The following is an 18,879-nucleotide window of genomic DNA, read 5'->3' on the forward strand; positions in this document are numbered from 1 at the left end:
AAGGAAAGTCTGCTATCTTGAAAAACAAAACTGCTTGAATGGTTCTTTCTAATTAACTTTAAAACATGACATTTGCTGTAATACTTTTCCAAAATAAATGTAATCCTGCAAGTAGTTCTGTGCTGTAGCATGGTCCTTGAGTAGCTCCATGGAAACCATGTCAACTAATTGCACAGAAACTTTCCATACCAGCTTGAATGTTTTTAGGATTGTGTCTGATACTGCTCATGCATGCAGCTTTGTGCATTGTTTGAATTTAGATAGAACATCTCTTAGTAATCCTGGCATTTTGAAGTTGTGGAGTTGTTCCCTTTTGTTAGGGCTTAAACATCTGGCTTTAAACGTGGTGATAGAATCATAGAATCACAAGGTTGGAAACAACCTGTAAGATCATCTAGTCCAACCATCTTCTCATTACCATTGCTACCACAAACTAAACCATATCTTTTAGATCCTCATCCAAACTCCTCTTGAATACTGCCAGGGACAGCGACTCCACCACCTCTGCAGGCCATTCCAGTGCCTGATCACTCTCTGAGAGGAAAAAGTTTTTCCTCATGTCTAATCTAAATCTCCTCTGGTACAACTTATGGCCATTTCCCCAGGTCCTGTTTGTTGCCTGGGAGAAGAGGCCAAACCCCTCCTCACCACAACCTCCCTTCAGGAAGTTGTAGAGTGCAGTGGGGTCTCCCCTGAGCCTCCTCTTCTAAACTAAACAATTCCAGCTGTCTCAGCTGCTCGTCATAAGACTTGTGCTCCAGACCCCTCACCAGTTTCGTTGCCCTTCTCTGGGCATGCTCCAGGGCCTCAATGTCTTTCTTGTACTGAGGGGCTCAAAACAACACGATACTCGAGATGTGGCCTCACCAGTGCTGAGTAGAGGGGGATGATCACCTCCCTGCTCCTGCTGGCCACACCATTTCTAATGCAGGCCAGGATGGCATTAGCCCTCTTGGCCACCTGGGCACACTGTTGGCTCGTGTTCAGACAAGCGTCAACCAACACCCCCAGGCCCCTTTCCTCTTCACAGTCATCCAGCCACTCATCCCCAAGCCTATGGGGTTGATGTGGCTGTTGGTATGATGCATCACTTCAGTAGCCCACTAAAATGTTTGCAAAATGCATAAATAAACAGACTGATTGAAGAGGCAAATTAGGGACTAAGAAATAATTCTAAATGAAATTGCAGCAAGAAAGTTTGGTAAATGTAGAATGGGACTAGTCATTTCTGATGTTACGTGGTAATATAAAATTGAAGGCCAGAGGCTGGCTAATATTGATGAAAGAGCAGGTAAGACTGATGCGACTTGCCTGATCTGAGAGTCACAACCTAACGAGCTACAAACATGGTGAAATTGTGCATTGGTGTGGTTACAAAATGAGAAGTTGAACTGAATAAAGATAACTGTGTTTTGTTTATGCACTGGTATCTTTACAATGAAATGATTGTGTACATCGTGTTTATGTTTAACTTTTGGACTTGAATATGCTGGTGTTCTCACTTATGCTCTGATTTACTAACAGAATCACCAGCAGCATCCTGCATCTTCATTGCAGCACTTAAGTTTTTTATAAGCAAAATACAAATTTGTAGGAACTGATGCTTGATCTTGATGTACTGTTTAAAGCAGAAGAGAAAGGACTTGTAAAGAAAGGTCACCATGACCATAAAGGTTTGTGCTTCTTCATTAGATACAGTCTATTTCTGATACAAATTCCTCACTTATAATTAAGTTTTCAAAGCAATTAGTGTATTGGAGCTAATTGGCAATAAAACCCGTTGCCTCCTGATCGTTCAAGTATAATCTTTGAGGAGTACAGGTCACAGTATTGAGAATAACTGTTTTCTGGTGAGAGAGAGATCTCTGGAAGATGCTTTCAGAGGAGATTAGAGTAGAGTAGATTCTTGCAGCTTTCAGTAATAGCTTTGGTGTTGCATTGTTGTTTGATAGTGTCATAAGCTGGAAGCAGATAAACAATCAAAGCATAAAGGAATTTCTTGTCCTCTCGATTTAAAAAAAACAAAAACAAAAACAAAAACAAAAACCAAAAAAACAAAAAAACCTGTATGGGAACTACTGAGTCACGGCCTGAACCTCTGATTGATCACCTGAGGCGAGCCATGAGTCAGCCAGAGGAGCACATGAAGGCAATTCACCTGTGCTGCCGGAAGGGGTGGAGCCTGGCTCCTAGACCTACTTAAGAGCTGGCTGCCAGTGGGGAAGGATTTCATCTGGAGATCCCTCCTTCTGGTGTTTTTTGGTGGGCCCAGCATAAGGGTAAGCCTTCCATTTATTCTCTCTTGTTATCATAGTCCACTTTGCCTCACTCTCTTGTTTATTTTGTGATTGTAACAGCTTGATATCCATTGATTATACACCCAACAAAAAAACAGTCTTCCATCTTCTCTTAAAAGTCTGCTTTCTGCAGTCAGAGAGAAAAGAACCACTGTTTCTATAAATAGGCAGTTTTTTAAACATATATTTTTTTAACTGGGAAGCTTTCTGAGCTGTTACAATCATAGGCTGTAGTTTTAAGGAATCAACAGAACCTTGGACGTCATCACTAGCCAGTGTTGTTGGCGAAACTGTGCTTAGCATTCATCAGTTCAAGTCTTTGGTGCTGGTGCTGTTTTTACCCTTGTGGTTTCAAGATAACTGAAGATAGGATTTCATTTAGATATTTAGGTACTATACCTAAATTTATACCTTTGTCATGGGTTTGTTTTTTGTTTGGTTTTCTATTTTTCCTAAGTTTTTGGTGCAAGGCCAGGGAGACAAACAGGATCCCTTTCTGGTTTATTAGATCTTGGTACCTAGATGGGTTAGTTAAGAATTGTGTCAACTCTTTTGGTTGTACCAAGACCTATAAATCCATGCAGTTTTCTTTGTGTTACTAAATAACTTAAAGTTTTAACTCTGTATTCTATTTCTAATTGTTTGCTTAGTTTGATAGCTGATTTTTATTTTTTGGGGGGGTGGAGGGGTTTTTTGATGTCAGTTTGACTCCCTGGGGGCACTTGAGAAGAGTTTGTTGGATTTTGTGCCAGGACGATTCGTATTCAGACTAGAATGACTACTTATGAAAGCTGCCTGGCTGTGACCGATTTATTATAGTAGAAACAAGTTGAATTAATAGGTGCCAGCAATAATGGGATAGAGATTGCTTGTTTATGAACAGAGTATTTTAGTGAGCAAACACCAGCTGTGCATGACTCAGGATGGCACGCATCCAGTTGGAGGCCGTGTGCTGTGCTGTCACTGCAGGCAGGCTCCCAGTCAGATTGCTTCTGACTCTCTTGTTCTTTCCAAGTAGACTTCATTTCCTCACTATAGGATGGGATGGTTTTGGTGCTGTGAAGGACGGAGCGGCAAGCAGTAAAACCACACGGAAGGAATTAGCATTTGAAGCATTAAGCAAGTGGCTTCTGCCCGGAGCTGTCTGGGCACGTGAGGAGAAGCGAGCAGCAGCTGACGTGCTGTGGCTTCACGCCATGTCGGGGGACCTGGGGCGAACAGAGCAGGCTGAAATTTGGGGTACATCGTCAGTGATCTGCAGTGAGAGGCCTCTTTTTTCCCGAGTAAACTCGCAGGTTGCTGAGCAACCCGTGAAGATTGCGGGCGGTGGCAGCCGGCCGGCAGAGGGAGCGCCAGAAGGCGCCGAGCCGTACGGCCGCAGAGCCCGGCCCGGGTCGGGGGCGCGGGGGGAGCGCGGGGCTACGCGTAGCTGCGGCGTGCGGAGATCTGGCTGGTGTGCAGGTGTGAGCGTGGGCATTGCACAGACGTACCGTGATTGGAACAGAAGCTATGTGGCTATGATCAGGGTCGGTGTGAATCACTGTCGTGATGATAAAGTTATTTCAAAACATTTATTTTATCAAGCAATGCACATTAATTTTTAAATTACTTAAAACCCACTCACCCTATTTTCTTTTCGTTCCAGCATTTTTTCTTCAGATATTGGCTGCTGTAACTAAACTTTCAAAATCCTACCATTAGATCAGTAGGTTATATATATGTTACATGTGCCCTTGTGTAGTCCTATAAAAGAATTTAGATAACAATGGCCCCATTTCTCTGAGGAATTAGTTTAAAGGGAAGCTTTTGTTCTGTTTTGTCCTCCTATGTAACCTTCCCAATTATTAGTGCTTGATTTCTAGGCATCTCTCTAGCCACCTTTGTTGCTTAGAGGAGGAGAAGGCTTTATTTGCTATAGATAAGGTGTTCATGCTAGCTTCTTAATGCTAAATAGTATCAGTGAAGCTGGAGATGCCAGTGAGAATTGATTGGGGTTATCTTGTAATGACAGCTCAGCTTCTCAATCAGCTGAGAAAAAGAAAGAATGAAGCTTTAAAAATCTGTTTCCAAGTAAAAAATGCATAGAAGTCATCTTCTTAATCATCCACTTTTTAAAATGATTTATCAAATCACTGTACTTATTTTGAAGAGTAAAAATAAAAAAGGGGGGGGGGGGGGCGGTTTCAAGCATTATGTATGGAGTTAACTACACACATTAAAAGTCTACTGGAGAAGTCTGAAACTGATGTGAAAGTGGTGCGTGTTTACAATAACAATTCAGCACACTGCCCGTGAGGTGAGGCATGTGGAAGTGTTGGGGATTTTGGTGGCTTATTTGCAAAATGGTGCTTTTCAAATTATATTTTTTTCACCTGATTAGATATATGAAGTGTAAGAAAGCCAAAGAAGGCATAATTACTGGTGTCCGATGATTGAGAAATCTGAGCGAGAGCTACTGCAAAACTAATGTAGAAAAAAAATGCTGGAGAAGTTCTGTAGCTGACAGAAAGCTGGAAGATCTTCATATGAATGAAAAAGGGCATTTAAACCAGCAGAAGAATGAGTATTTAAAACAAGCCTGCATTTCTGGGACAGATAATGACAAAATTGCTGTTGGCCTTTATTGGCTTTAATCCAATTTACAGCTAGGCACATAAGTAGTATTTAGCTGAAAGAGTGAGAGAATTAGGGATTAAAAGATGGCTATTCAACGTGTCAGTATGTCAAATGATGAATCCAGAGCCCATCCTGCTTTTAAAGTTCTCTTTTGTCCTATATACTATTGCTTGCAGTTTAGGATTAGCTCTAATTCTATAACCACATTAGAAGGGTAAATTGAGAGTCACTGGCTGTGGATTAAGAACACCAACTCTAAACATAACTGGCACCTTCGCTTAGAAAGTGGAGTTGTCTTTGGAAGGGGCTGCTGCTGCTGAATGTTGGGAGCGCTTCTGGTTTACAGAATCATTCCTATACAGAGCAATGACAGATCATTAACCTGTGTCTCCATCCCTTCCTGGCTGAACACCAGGGATTTCTGCTGGTCTGCAGAGTTTACTTCAAAGTAAAGTATCATCCATTAAAATCCAGTGGGGATGCATGTGCTTTACCAAGTATGGAAAAAATATCAGAACAGATGAGCAAAAGTGAAATTAATGCTGTTTAAGAGTCTCTGGGTGTTTAGCAGTAATGTAGGCTATGTTGATTAACAGCTATTTATAGCAGCTCTTTGTGAACTGGGTTTTCTTTTTTTCCTTTTTTTTTTTCCCCTTCTACTGACATAGTCTTTTATCAGACTTGTTCCTCAATAAAGCAGTTGGCAACTTGGAAGAAATCAATGCAAATCACCACATTCTGTATTGAACGCAGGATTTTATGTGGAGTGCTCATCTGTGATACGTGAATGAAGCTGGTTGCATTTTGATTAAAAAAAAAAAAGTAATAGTTCCTATTTTCTGCAAGATGTAGACCTTATTTTTTTAATAAACTATGAGTGAACATCTCCTAATTGTCTGCTAAAACAGTTGATAAGAGGATAGACACAAATTAGGTTGTCATTAGCATGTGCCTGTGTCATCTGTGCACAGACTACATGTAGTAGAAGTTGCCTGCCTGAGAGAACAAACATAATATCAGTTGAATAATTGCAATACAGAGAAAAAGATAAATGAAAGGATTTTTTAAATAAAATTGTGTATGCCTACAAATTGCATGTTGCCCCATGTAAAGCTGTACTATTTTCATCATTCAGTGATATATGGGAAAATATATATTTTTCATTTGTGTATCATTTTATTTTCTTGTACCTACAGAATCTGTACCTGATGACTGAAAAATGTTTTCATTTCTTGGTGTAGAGAAAATAAATTTTCAGATTGGAAAGCAAACTTCATTAGATTTGTACTCGGGTAAGAAATGCAGTGATTGCATAGATGAACCTCGTGCTGAGTATTTGTCAGAAGTCTTTAAGGAGGCATAACTGGGCACATGAGTTTTATTGAGAAGATGAGTGGCAGTGAAGTAAGGATAGTGACAGTCAAGGGTGCAAAAGCAGAAGATGAAGATGAGTTGCATGTCTTTTACTCTGTTGTTTCTTTTTTTACTGTTTTGAGATCACCAGTCATTGGTTGAGAAGGTGAAAAGGTGGCACTCATACTGCAGAAAGAACAAATCCAAGCAGTAGTTATACTGTGGTAAAGATTGTTTCAGTAGAAAGAGAAAAAATTTGAAAAGCACTGATAAGCTGTATTCAAACAATAACGGATTATAACATACACTTTTTTGCTGAATGCACCAGGAGATAACATCTTTGTTTTCACATGGCAAGGGTATTGTTTTAATTTTGTGTTCTCACTGGCTGGTGTAATATTGGTAATTATGCTATTCACTAGGAAAGTCTTCTACAATTCTGCTTCAGTTTGGTGTACTGTTTCAACTTAGTGTAGGTATGTCCAATGACTTAGAAGTGTGTGATTGAATCAGGTGAGAATAGCTACATTTGCAGTTACGTCTTCGGAGTTTAAGCTGTTCAGGACTTGCAGGTGGGTAACAAAAAGTCTAGGTATGTAGAAGGTGTTTTCTAAAGTGTGGTATACTCAGATTGAGTCAGCCCTTCATCTGCAGCTGGGCAGGTGTATTACTTCGCCAGCTGGAGGGAGTTAATGTTATTTGCGAATAGAGCAGGATAGAAATATTTTTATAAGCACAAAATAAACCCATAAGAAGAAAATGATCGAGATGTTACCTGAATTGGTAACAGGATGCAGTGTAGCAGTGTTAAATCTTGCACTGAAAAAGTAATACAGAGGAGTCCTAGAGCTTGCTTGCTTTTTTTTTTCTTTTATTTTGCTTTCATGGCCCTGCTTTTGATCAATTGCTTATTAACTGTTTCTTCCACCTAGATTTTTTTTTTTACTTGACTGATGTTATGTCTATCTTTTAGGATTTGTGTTAACACAACACCACTTTAGAAGATGTGTTGATTTATGTGTGGTACTGATTATGTAGGTAAATCCATAATATTTAATGAAATAGAAGTTTAAAAAAATCTTGGTTATTATAAGACATGCATTTAGAATGAACTTAAATGAGCACGAGAAGTATCTGGTATTGGTCCTTTGATTTGGACAGCTTCACTTGGTAACATTTGGATCTGTATCAAAGTCTCTTGGGGATTTAAAGCATTCAGTAGATGCTGAATGATGTCTTCAGGACCTGTCTTAGAAGATTTCTGGTTAGCTGCCATAATTCTTTTGTGATGTAATTAAATCTTTAAGAGCATCATTAGTATTATAGAGATGTTCACATGCTGCAAATGGAGTGGTGTTTGAGAGAAATAAAACTCAAACCCTTAGCTTATTGCATCTTTTTTTTTTTTCCTGTAAAATCCACTGCTTTAAGACAGTGTGAACTCTTTTTATCTAATGTATTGAATTGCTTAGTTAAGGAAAACCTACCCTAGGCCATCTTTAGGGTGATCTTCTAGTGATTTAAAGAAGTTTCCAGAAGGTCTTTCTTCTGTCAGCCTGGATAAAGCACCATTCACACAGGAATGCTCATGCTTTTAGTAACATGAGCTGTAGAAACTGGAGAATCTGTGAGTTTTTCTTGTTTCAAGATGTCAGTTGTACCAAGAACAAAAGCAGTACATCTCAGAGACGAACATCTTGCTTGGTTTTGAGGAAATGCGCTGATAATTTCTCGAGAACTGTCAGGTCTATTTTGTTGGACTGTAACAAGGTCAGCTTTGCAAATGCAGCTACTATTCCAAATTACAAAGTCTTCCTGACCAAGGCAGCTGAGGAATATTTTTTTCTCCTTCACATGTTTGTTAAATAATTGCAGGAAATTTGATGCACTCATAGAAAGATGTGATGTTAGTGTTCCTGTAGACTCCCAAGAATAAGCAGCGTATGGTGGTGAAGATCTGATTATGCTCAGGAGGTCGTGAAGTTAATTTAATTAATTTAGATTATCCTATGTCTACAGTCCCTTTAGCCTGAGGACAAAATGATAGTGCATAGTAAGGTGGTAGTAGCCAGTTATTCATAATCCTTGTCACTGTTGGAGAGGAACTCTCAAAAAGTTGAGGGAAGGAATGTCAGTCAGGTTTAAAACAGTATGTAGATTTTTCTGCAAATATTTACTTTAATTTGAGAAGTAATTAGGTGGCGCAGCCCTTAGATGATGTTTTGATGGGTTCAATTAGCTGCTGACACAGAAAAAGGGACTGAGTCATGAATCTTTCTAATCTGTTAAAATATGCATTTTTTTTTTTTACAAGAACAAAGAAGCTCTGATATTCTTTTTGATGTCTTTGAAAGCTAACCTAAAATGGGTCTGTTCAATCTTTTTTAAAATTGCAGCTTTCATACATAGGCACAAAGCAGAATAATTTGTCAGAGTAACATTTGAGCCTTGTTATAGTTTTCATAGGTAAGGAAAGAAGTATTAAAAACTCCAAATGAAATAATCTATTTAATTATGTATGCTTTGCTCTGCTTAATAAAGAAGTATATTGAATAACTAACCCCAAATTAGATTGGTTATTGTAGTAAAAATTTCAGCTGTAAAAATGCATGGTGTTGTTTTTTACTTCTTGGCTATAAAGCTTAAGATGCATTTGGCTTGTGTGAGATTTACCTAATACATTAAATTGCTCAGCTGCTAGGGCTCACTAAATTTAAACAAAATAGTTGAAAAGAAAAAATGCAACCCCCCCCTCCCCTGAAAACAACCCTAGAAAAAGAAATTGATTCATTTGGAGTAAATAGGGTCAGACTTAGGTGTCTTACTGGCATAAGGTGTCTAGACTAGCGTAAGATAGTAAATGGAAATTCCTGTCAATTTGGAAGTAGTGACTTGAACTTAGTTTTCTAACCCAAGTGTGTTTTTGCATTAAGAAACAAACTGAACAAACTGCGGTACAACAGAATATAGTTCATGTTGAGAAATCCTGTTAAAAGCTAGTGATTCTGTAGACCTGCATTAAAAGCCTCCGTATGGTTGTGTTCCAACCACAAACACAATAGTTATTACCAAGCCTTTGTATTTTGTCTACATCTTTCCCACCGAAGTCTTGATTTAAAAAGAAAACAAACTTAATGTGATTCTAAATTATGAAAGCTTTTTTCAGAAAAGTGAAGCACACTTTGAAGCATTAATAGCGAAAGTGTGATTCAGCATAGTTGGAAAAGCTCCCATTGCCTTATTAACCTTTCAAGCAAGCCCTTAAACATACTTTCCTGCAATTTTTCAAAATGTTGAATGCTTTTTATATGTGAGAAACTTGATGTTCAGCATTTAAAAGAGTTTGCTCTTTATTACATAGTTGGCAGAACCTCATAATTGGTAGTTTGTCTTGCCATCTGTAGGAAAAATATTTTCATTCCCACAAAATATGTATGTACTTTAAAAAAAAAAAGTTGGAATGAATCTTGTATGTCTAGACTACATAGCTGAAATAACTTTTATTTAAAGTTTATTGCATGAGGTACCATGTGTTATTAAATAAACCCATATTTTAGTATTCCTTCACACTTGATTGAAATGCTATACCTGCTTAGTTGGCTTTGTAGACGTAGATTATGATACTTTCAAGATATCTGCCAAAATTTATTTTGGCCTCTTAAAAGAAGATAATACATTTTAATGTTCTGACATTCTTTGTGGAGTCATTGATGTAATTCTGATCTCAATATGTATTTCAAAATGTTGCTAATTTTTTTACAATGAAATGTGCTACCTTTAAAAGGCTCTTACTTCTGTGTGCATGGAGTAGAGAGAATGTTGCTTATAATGTTGGTTAATATAAAGTCTGTGCTCCACACTGTAAATAACAAAATGTGCAAGTGAGGATTATATGTTTTGAGAACCTAGATTTTGTGACCTCTGGCTAAAAATCGTACACAGTGTTATCTTTCATGCTCCAATTGCAGTTTAGACAGAAAAGAAATAGTAATAACTTCCATCTGAAGTTGAGTTTGTAATTTTATTTCTGTGGGCAGTTTTAAATTTTGCTTGTAAGATGTTTTGAAAGAAAGACTTTGAAAGAAAGGTTTTGAAAGAAATAAATACTTTTTCTTCGGTTCTTACACAGGGAAAAGAAGTTGGTTTGCTTGATGCAGACATATATGGGCCTTCAATTCCGAAGATGATGAACTTAAAAGGAAACCCAGAGTTAACACCAAGTAAGTGTGATTTTATTTTTTTTTTCTTACTGCTTTTTTGTACAGAGATGAGCAGAGGAGAACATTCATTTATGCTTCCTTGGTGTGTGGTGTGGTACAGGAGGGATGCAAACAGAAATTGAAAACTGAGTGTGTTAATTTTTTATTTTTATTGCTGAGGCAACTTTCAAAGCTAGGTTGTACAGCTAGGACATATTCATGATCTTTTTTTAAGTGGCTCCGTTGGCTTTGGGATTTTCATAGATTGTTACTGAATGGACTGGAAAAAGTAACCAGGAAAGGAAGGTTATTGTCAGCTGGTTTAAAATTGCTATATAGGATCCCACTGTAGAACATCTTCAGATTAGACAACGGTAACAACATAAAACAAAATGAAAGCTGTCACCTGCGGGAGAAAAGTGACAAATCTAGGAAATAAAATAAATGTTATTACAGCACTTTGCCAGCCTCTGAGATGGTGGGATTTCAGTGCTTTGTTTTGCTCCTGCTATGGCAAAGTGCATGTAATTTATATATATATATATTTAACCACAGTTCCATGCTACTAGCACTTGGCCTGCACCAAAATGAGCTAGGATTGTAGTCAAGAAAGGCCAAACTGGCAATAGTTGTTGACGGGGGGGACTGAGTATGTGGACCAGATGAAATGTTAGAAAAAAGGGTTTCACCAAATAAGAAACTGTTTTTTTAATATCGTTTTTAAATATATATACACATATTATAAAATTTTAAATATATATATATATATGTATACACATATATATCTCTCATTAATATTTGTGGGAAGTCATTGCTAAGTAGTAGGCAAGTTAGATATTTCTTCCTCTTTCATTTGTGCCATGATCTTTTTGTATTTCCTCTGCTATTTATATTTACTCTATATTTACTCTGCTATTGTTTTAAAATGTCTATTTCTAACTAATCTGTGTACATCTGTGGGTGTTGTAGTGGCTGTTTTGTATGTCTCAGCTGGTAGAAAATGTGCAGAATGAAACAGTGCTAGCATAGAATGTGAGAATCATAGAATTGCTCAGATTACAAAAGACCTTCAAGATCAAGTTCAACCACAACCTAACCATACTATCCTGACTAACAACTCTCTGCTAAATCATATCCCTGAGCACCACATTCAAATGGATTTTAAATACATCCAGGGATGGTGACTCAACCACCTACTTTGGGAGCCTATTCTGGTGCTTAATTACCCGTTCTGTAAAGAAGTTTTTCCTGATATCCAACCTAAATGTCCCTTGGTACAACTTGAGGCCATTTCCCCAAATCTTTAATAGGTTATTACAGTGTGTGGAGTTAGCCTCTGAAAATAGAAGTGTGGCAAGTTTAGTATTGCTGTTTGTATTCTAATGCTTCTACCCTATGCTCTAGAAAGGGGTAATAATGTTACAGATATGCTGCAGGTGAACTTGAAGATGCATGCTTGTACAAGCAACTGTCAATTTGAGTACTTCTTACATTAAAGTACATAGCTTACAAATACAGACATTAGATACTTTCTTGCAGAGAAAGAGAGTTTGTTTTATTTATTGGGCTTATGTTTTAGTTTTTGAAGGTAAAGGCTAATTCTGTTGTGTAATAAATAGGTGAACCCTCTCACGTATTATTGAGTTTGATTCCTTACTTGTATTGGGAAGAATTCTGAAGTATTCTTATGTTCTCCTGTAATTTGTGCCCAGGGCAAAAATACATTTAATCTTGTATTTTATTAATCCACTCCATGTTGTGAGGAATTTTTTCACTCAGAGGGTGGTGACACACTGGAACAGGTTGCCCAGAGAGGTTGTGGATGCCCCATCCCTGAAGGCCTTCAAGGCCAGGCTGGATGTGGCTCTGGGCAGCCTGGTCTAGTGGTTGGCAACACTGCACATAGCAGGGGAGGGTTGAAGCCAGATGATCTTTGAGGTCTTTTTTCAACCCAGGTCATTCTATGATTCTGTGAAAATGAAATCTATATTAAGAGCCACAAACGAGGAGGAAGTTGCCCAATCTATTTATTTTGGCCGTACCATTTAATTTGCTAAGAATACAAGGACTTCAATTAAGGATTCATTCAGATACTGTGACAGCTCAGTGCTGTGATATGTAAATATTAGTGACTAGGGATGCTTTGAGGATACAGTTGAAAATTAACAATAGACTTTTATCTTTGCATGTTTTGTGTGTTGTGAAAAAACAAGGCGTTCAGTGTAGTAAAAATTGGAGGATTTCCCTGAGCTGAAATTGCCACTGTTGTCTAGTAAACATGTTTTGGTAGTGAAGATATATTCATTCTGCTTTTGTATGGAACGTACAAGTAAATACTATTAGAACCTTTAACAGAAATTGGATTTGTGTCTTTCAAAAGCAGGACGTATAACACATGTCTACAGAGAAAATGATGTAACAATTCGGTGTGAATGATGGCAGGGTAGAATTTGCTTTTCAGAAGTTCTGTTAAGTTTCCTTTGGAGTTTAACTCCTGAGTTGATGCAGCTGTCGAGTAGCAACAATGAAAGTGCTGACACAAAGATGGTTTGGTTGTGATAATAGGAAATACCATGACTCAGGAAACTTTCATAGTGAGCTTGAAGGATTTCATTATTTTAGGGACAACAGGATACAATTGCAAAAAAAAGATCAATTGTAGGAGTGTCTGTTATTATTTTTATGTATATAATGTATATTTGTATACATACATACATGTAGGTTTAGATATCAAAAGGATCATATTTTTCTATAATGAAGTTTAGCCTTACCTTCCAGTTTCTTTTTCAAAAATAAAACCACCTCTGAACGTGTATTGATTTGTACAGTAATTGAGCTAAGCCCGACAGTTGTGTTAAAGACAGGCATTACTTATGTATGCTTAATAATCAGTAAGTCAATTAAAGATATTTTTAATAGCATAGAAGTCAAAAATTACGTTCAAGGACTATTGCTTCTTCAGCATGAGGCCTGAATGTGAAAATGAGTAGCAGCATCCTTTATTACTGGTTACATACAGTAATCCGACAAGGTTCTGGTCACTCTTGTACTTGGATTTTTAAGATCTTCCTCATGCACAGCAGTGAAAAAGAGATTGGGATTGCTTGGTACTGTATAGAAGAAATCTGTGCAGCAATTACTGCTCTTGAATTGAGAATAGTTCTGATACAATAAAGTTTTCAAAATGAATTAGGTATTCTTCATAAGGAAAGTCTGCATAAATGGGAGATACTCAGCTGAATCTTGCAAGCTTTACTATGTTGGAAAGCCTGCTAATGTTTAATAGAGTATCATTCAAAATACTTTAAATGATCAGGGAAATACTGCTTAATAAGTTTATGACTGAATTTAATTAGCTGATGGAGGATAATTAAACTATGGAATAAATACTAACATCAGCTATGATATATCAACATTTCTAACACAAATAGTAAAAGCATTACTTTGCTGAAATGACTTACTTAAAGCTGTTTTCTGACTTAGTAGGCTGCGGAAGTTCAGGTGGTTTTTTTTTTTGGTCTCCACTTAAACTACTTTGCAAAAAGCAAAATCTATTAAATGGCTGAAATGATGTTGCCCTTTCACCAGTTAACTAACATTCTTTCACTTAATTTTAATAATTATAAAGGTTTTAGTGGGCTTTCTTATTTATGACAGTCGAACGCTCTCTTAATATTTCAAAACTTTGTTGCCATTTTGTGATGCCTTCAGTGCCCTTTTTATTTCTTTATAAAATAACATATTGAAAAGATCACTAGTAGATCTGTTCTTACTCTTTGGAATTAAAGAGTAGTTTCTGAGAGAAGCCAGCACTAGGTGTATCCCAGCCCTACTGAGGTTAATATTGCGAGAGCTATAGAAATGACATTACTGATAAAAGTATAAAATAAAACATGGATACTTGGCTCCCTGCCCAACTAGGATACAGTGCTAGTACAGACAGTATGTCTGCAGCACTTCAGTTTAACAGCAGATTCTGTAATATACAAAAATAAGGATTTTAAAATACGATTTATTGTGACTTTTATAAAGACGTCTACATGAAATAGCTTTATCAAGGATTTGGGGAATCCATTTTTTGATATGAATAGAAAATTTGAATTATGAATAGAAAACTTGCAGTGTACTAATTAAAGAAAATGTTATATTGATGGTGTGGTTGTTCATGTAACCATGAAGTTTCCTGGTCATATGTGAAGATTTAATTTTATAGAGCTTGTATTAATCAACAGAGATGTCTTTATCATGCTTCACTGGTGAAGCAGCGTCATGATTAATTCAAATAAAAACTAAATCTGATTCTCTCAACGTCATGTTTTGTACTGCTACTGCTCTTGATTTGTAAACAAGTGGTTGCTAAATTGCCTGTAGTTCAATGTTACATGTTTATTCTTTTCTGAAAGTATTCTGAACTGAAATGTGACGTTTTACTTTGATGTCTTACCACAGCTTATACAGATAACTGAAACAGTTCTGTATCGCTTCCACTTTTTAGGCCACACAGTCCTGTCTTTGAAGATCTGTAAGGACCAGACCCTCCTTGAGTTTATCAGAGAGCTCTCTTAAAATAATACTTTTTTTCTTTGATCAACATCCCCATCCCCAAATGTTTGTTTGTTTTTTAAACTTTATTTTTCACTTCAACAGTCTGATCTCCCATCCTCAATGATTTTGATGCCTGCTAGCTGTCCTTAGTCTAGAAAGCCTAATGTGCCTTTTTAACTTGTTCTCCTTTAGTTTCCAGAAACACTTGCTGTTTGCGCTGTCTGTATTCATTGTATCTAGTTGGAGATTAAGCAGACGTGTCTGCACCACTAAGAATATCTGTTGATTTCATTATGGAAAAGAGACAGCAGCAGTCAGTGACATTGCTGACTGAAAATCCCTGCACTGATGAGAAGACTGCTTTGAGGTGGTTGTCTTTTCTTATTAGCCTGAAGGGCCATCTTACCTTCTCTGGTAAACGTGTTGAGAATAGGCTGTAAAGGTTAAGTAAAAAGTGTAAGCTCTGGAAGAGTGTAAAAACCTCTTTTGTTGTATGAGAGGCAAACTTAAGTAGCTGTTGCAGTAAAAACAAAAATGTCAGAAAATATAGCAATACTAAGGAAGTATTTTGTACCTGCGATAAGCGAAATAATTTAACTGGAAACAACTGTATTCACAGGAAACAGGTTTTCTTAGCATTGTAAGCAGTTCCATGGTTGCTCATGTCAAAGTGGCTGGCTATGCTTTGGGCTCTTATTTTTTTTGTTCTTGTTTCTTATTAAGAACTGATAACTGAAATTACTGGTGTTATAGATTGGTAGATATTTTGAAAATCTGTTTCAAAGTGTGTTGAAGAGCAAGTAATAATTCAGAATGTTACTGTGATGTGTTTCTATTTTGAAGGCTTTTTCATATGTGATGAGGTAGTTAGTACTTGGGGGAGAGGAGAAGTGTATGGACATCATAATTATGGAGTGAGAGAGTCAGAAACTTGTTGAGGATGGGGAAAAAAGACTGTTTTAAATACAGTGAAGATTTCCATTGTTGCTAAACCCCTTAGCTTTTGCTGTTTCTGTCTTTTAGGTGGATTACATGCTTGGCAAACAAAACCTGAGCTTCTCATAACAATTTTACCTGGTTAATCATTTCATTAGGTATTTTGGAATCAGGAATCAGGAAACAGGTATCTGGAACTTAAGGAATCCACTCCAATTACTCTAGGACAACTCTTGAGCCACAAAAAAAACCCAGCTTTTTTGGTTCCACAAAGCTTTGAGAATTCTTCAAAATGTGGGCTATTTTAGTGATTGTAAGAAGTACATTTGTGGTTGAAGGCAATGGAACCATATTTAAAACTAGTCCTGTACCTTTAGTCCTAACTTTACAACTCAAAGATGTCTTAAGATGTAATAAACTCATGACTAAATCACTGAGTTTTTTTTTACTTTTGCCAGACTTGCTTTTGAAGTATACTCTTTCAGCAAATAATTAGGTCTCTTGCTTTTAGGTAGAACTGATGCCATAGCTGCAAAGCAGGCCTGTTAATGAAAATGCTGTCACAGAGCTTTGTTGCCTCTACAATCTACTAGGAGGAAGAAAGCTGTGAAAATCTTCTCAAGTAATGGGATTGGTAGACTGACAAAATATAAGAAGGAATTCTTATGGAAAAAGCTACATTTCTATATGCATTTGTCTCTTTTAAAAAATTGAGTTATTTTCTGAGCACTGAGTTATGTTCTTTGATTATCTTTGGTTGTTTGCTTTGGTTGAAGTATTTGTGATGTCTCCATGCTCAGATAACACTGTTAGTGCAGAGCATAATGGGAAATCTCATCCCTCCTTCTTCAAGCTTAAAATGCAAACTGTAATACCTTTGAGGCAATCCTGCAAATAAATTTATAACACAGTGTGAAATCCATCTTAAAGTCTCAATTAGTCAGTTGTTTGCCTTAGAATATTCTGGGCTTCTGGCATAAGCAGTTAAAGTGATCGGGTTTTTAAAATTTCTGACTTTGACTAATACTTTGGTGTCAGCATCCCACCCTTTCTGTTGGAGGTAGGTTGGGTTCTGTTTTATTGTGGAATGCCCTGGGGCCCAGACGTAGTTTACGGGTCTATTTGCCTCCATCCCCTTCCCTCTGCTTTGCTTTCCCATCCTATTAACACTGTGAGTGAAACTAAGTTGTCTTTAAGCAGGAAATTGGCACTGTTTAAGACATGTTCAAATATGGTTTCTGGTTTTAAGCTGTCTGCTCAGAATGTATGGCTCTCCACTGCAAATCCAGCTCCTTAAGGCATCTGGAATCATGGGAGACATTTATATTTGTATAAGGGGACCTTTGCACAAAAAGAGTTCCTGGTACTCTTTTTCCCTTCCTGTCAGTCACTTTTCCCACCTCTTAGGGATGGTTATTTTCTATGAACCTACTGAAGACATCTACTTCTGTTTGTTGTTCTTGATTGATATAAATTTTTATGTTCAACCCTGTAATGATTGCAGCCTTCATGTCCTTGACTGGAACCTGGATTCTCCTATTGAAGATTGTTGACCTTGGGTGCTGACAGAAGATACTGCACATAACTTACCTAAACTTACACATTAATAGCCATATAAAAATTACTATTTGCTATGATGTGATAAACAGAAAGTTTTGTTAAGTTGGAGGCTTAGATTGGTGGATGTTCTGTAATCACCATAGCATGAAACTGTACACAACTGAAAAACAGATCATGCAAGAAGTTTGAGATTTTACATGTGACCATGCTGAAAATCTGTTTAGCTTGTCCATATGTATGGCACATTAATGAAGTTTGTCTTGTATGATTTTGTTTAACGCAGTGGGATCCGTAGGCTATTCTGACTTGTGTAACAGACTGTAGTGTGATTTTTTTTTTCTACATTTTTTTTTCCTGTTGAATATTGTTTATGCTTAAGTTTGCTGTTTTTATTTTAGTTCTTTCAGGTTTCAATAGAAAATATGTTGTTTTAACAGTAGAACTTAACTATTTATCAGTTGTTTTTATATGCTTTCTAGCACTGGAGGTAAGCAGAGCTGTGGCTCTCTTGTATCAGCCCTTGGAGGAATGCAGTACAGGTCTCCAAGTCTGCAGGATTCTGCAGTCATTGGCAGCAATAACAGTTTCACAGCCTGTGTCTGGATTCTCTCATCTGTAAAATGAGATAATGCCTTCCTACATGGATGTTGTAGAAATAACATCCATGTAATAAGCTATGTTTACTTTCCTTAAGCAGCGTGATGGCTCTTAATGGGGTGTAGTGTAACATCACAATCTTCTGGAATAATGGCCTACGATAAGACTGAATGTAAGCTTTTACTTGCTTTAACGCTTCAATCTGCAGGCATCTGAAAACTGAGCCAATGTCTCTTCCTATGGAATTTATAGCTCTAAGCTTAGTTTGTATTGCACTAACCTATGGATGCCATTGAACAGCTATGTCAGGCATCCCAGAGAATAAGCTCTGTTATTCCCAGAAAATAAGCTCTCTGGGGTAGCTCTGTTACTTTCTTAGGCTAGTAACAAAGTAAGTAAACAGCAAAGTTTGGTTTTCTGGAAAAATACAAAACCAAAGGTGTACGTTTTATGAAGTGTGGAAGATCCTTCCCAAGGATTTGAACATCATTCAGTATCATTCTTCCCTAAGCGAGTAACAATCCAGTCTTCAGGCTGGTCCCTGAACAGTTTTGATCAGCAATTTGCTGTGCTGCTCTAACTTTCAAGTTTGCCTTTTCCAATTCCCTATTTGCGTCCTAACATAAAAGGAATTTTACTGATACTTCATTGATGCTGTTTTGATGTTATTGCTCTGTGGGAAAGCACAGAACTCTATGGCCACCAAACTTGCTTAGAATTTGCAAATGAGGAAACTGATATCAACATGGATAGCATATTGTGGCTCTTTCTGTTAT

General features: G+C 37.2%; 1 protein-coding gene across 1 annotated transcript in view; it reads left to right on the forward strand.

Moving 5' to 3' along the window:
* The window catches only part of NUBPL (nucleotide binding protein like), an 80,843-nt gene that overhangs the window by 6,504 nt on the left and 55,460 nt on the right, over positions 1-18,879 (forward strand). The window contains exon 4 of the mRNA XM_042873748.1: positions 10,396-10,486. Coding sequence (XP_042729682.1) covers positions 10,396-10,486 — 91 coding nt within the window. The remainder of the gene's footprint in view (positions 1-10,395; positions 10,487-18,879) is intronic.

Source organism: Lagopus leucura, unplaced genomic scaffold, assembly GCF_019238085.1.
Source record: "Lagopus leucura isolate 7727_CA_CO unplaced genomic scaffold, USGS_WTPT01 Super-Scaffold_1, whole genome shotgun sequence".
Taxonomy (NCBI): domain Eukaryota; kingdom Metazoa; phylum Chordata; class Aves; order Galliformes; family Phasianidae; genus Lagopus; species Lagopus leucura.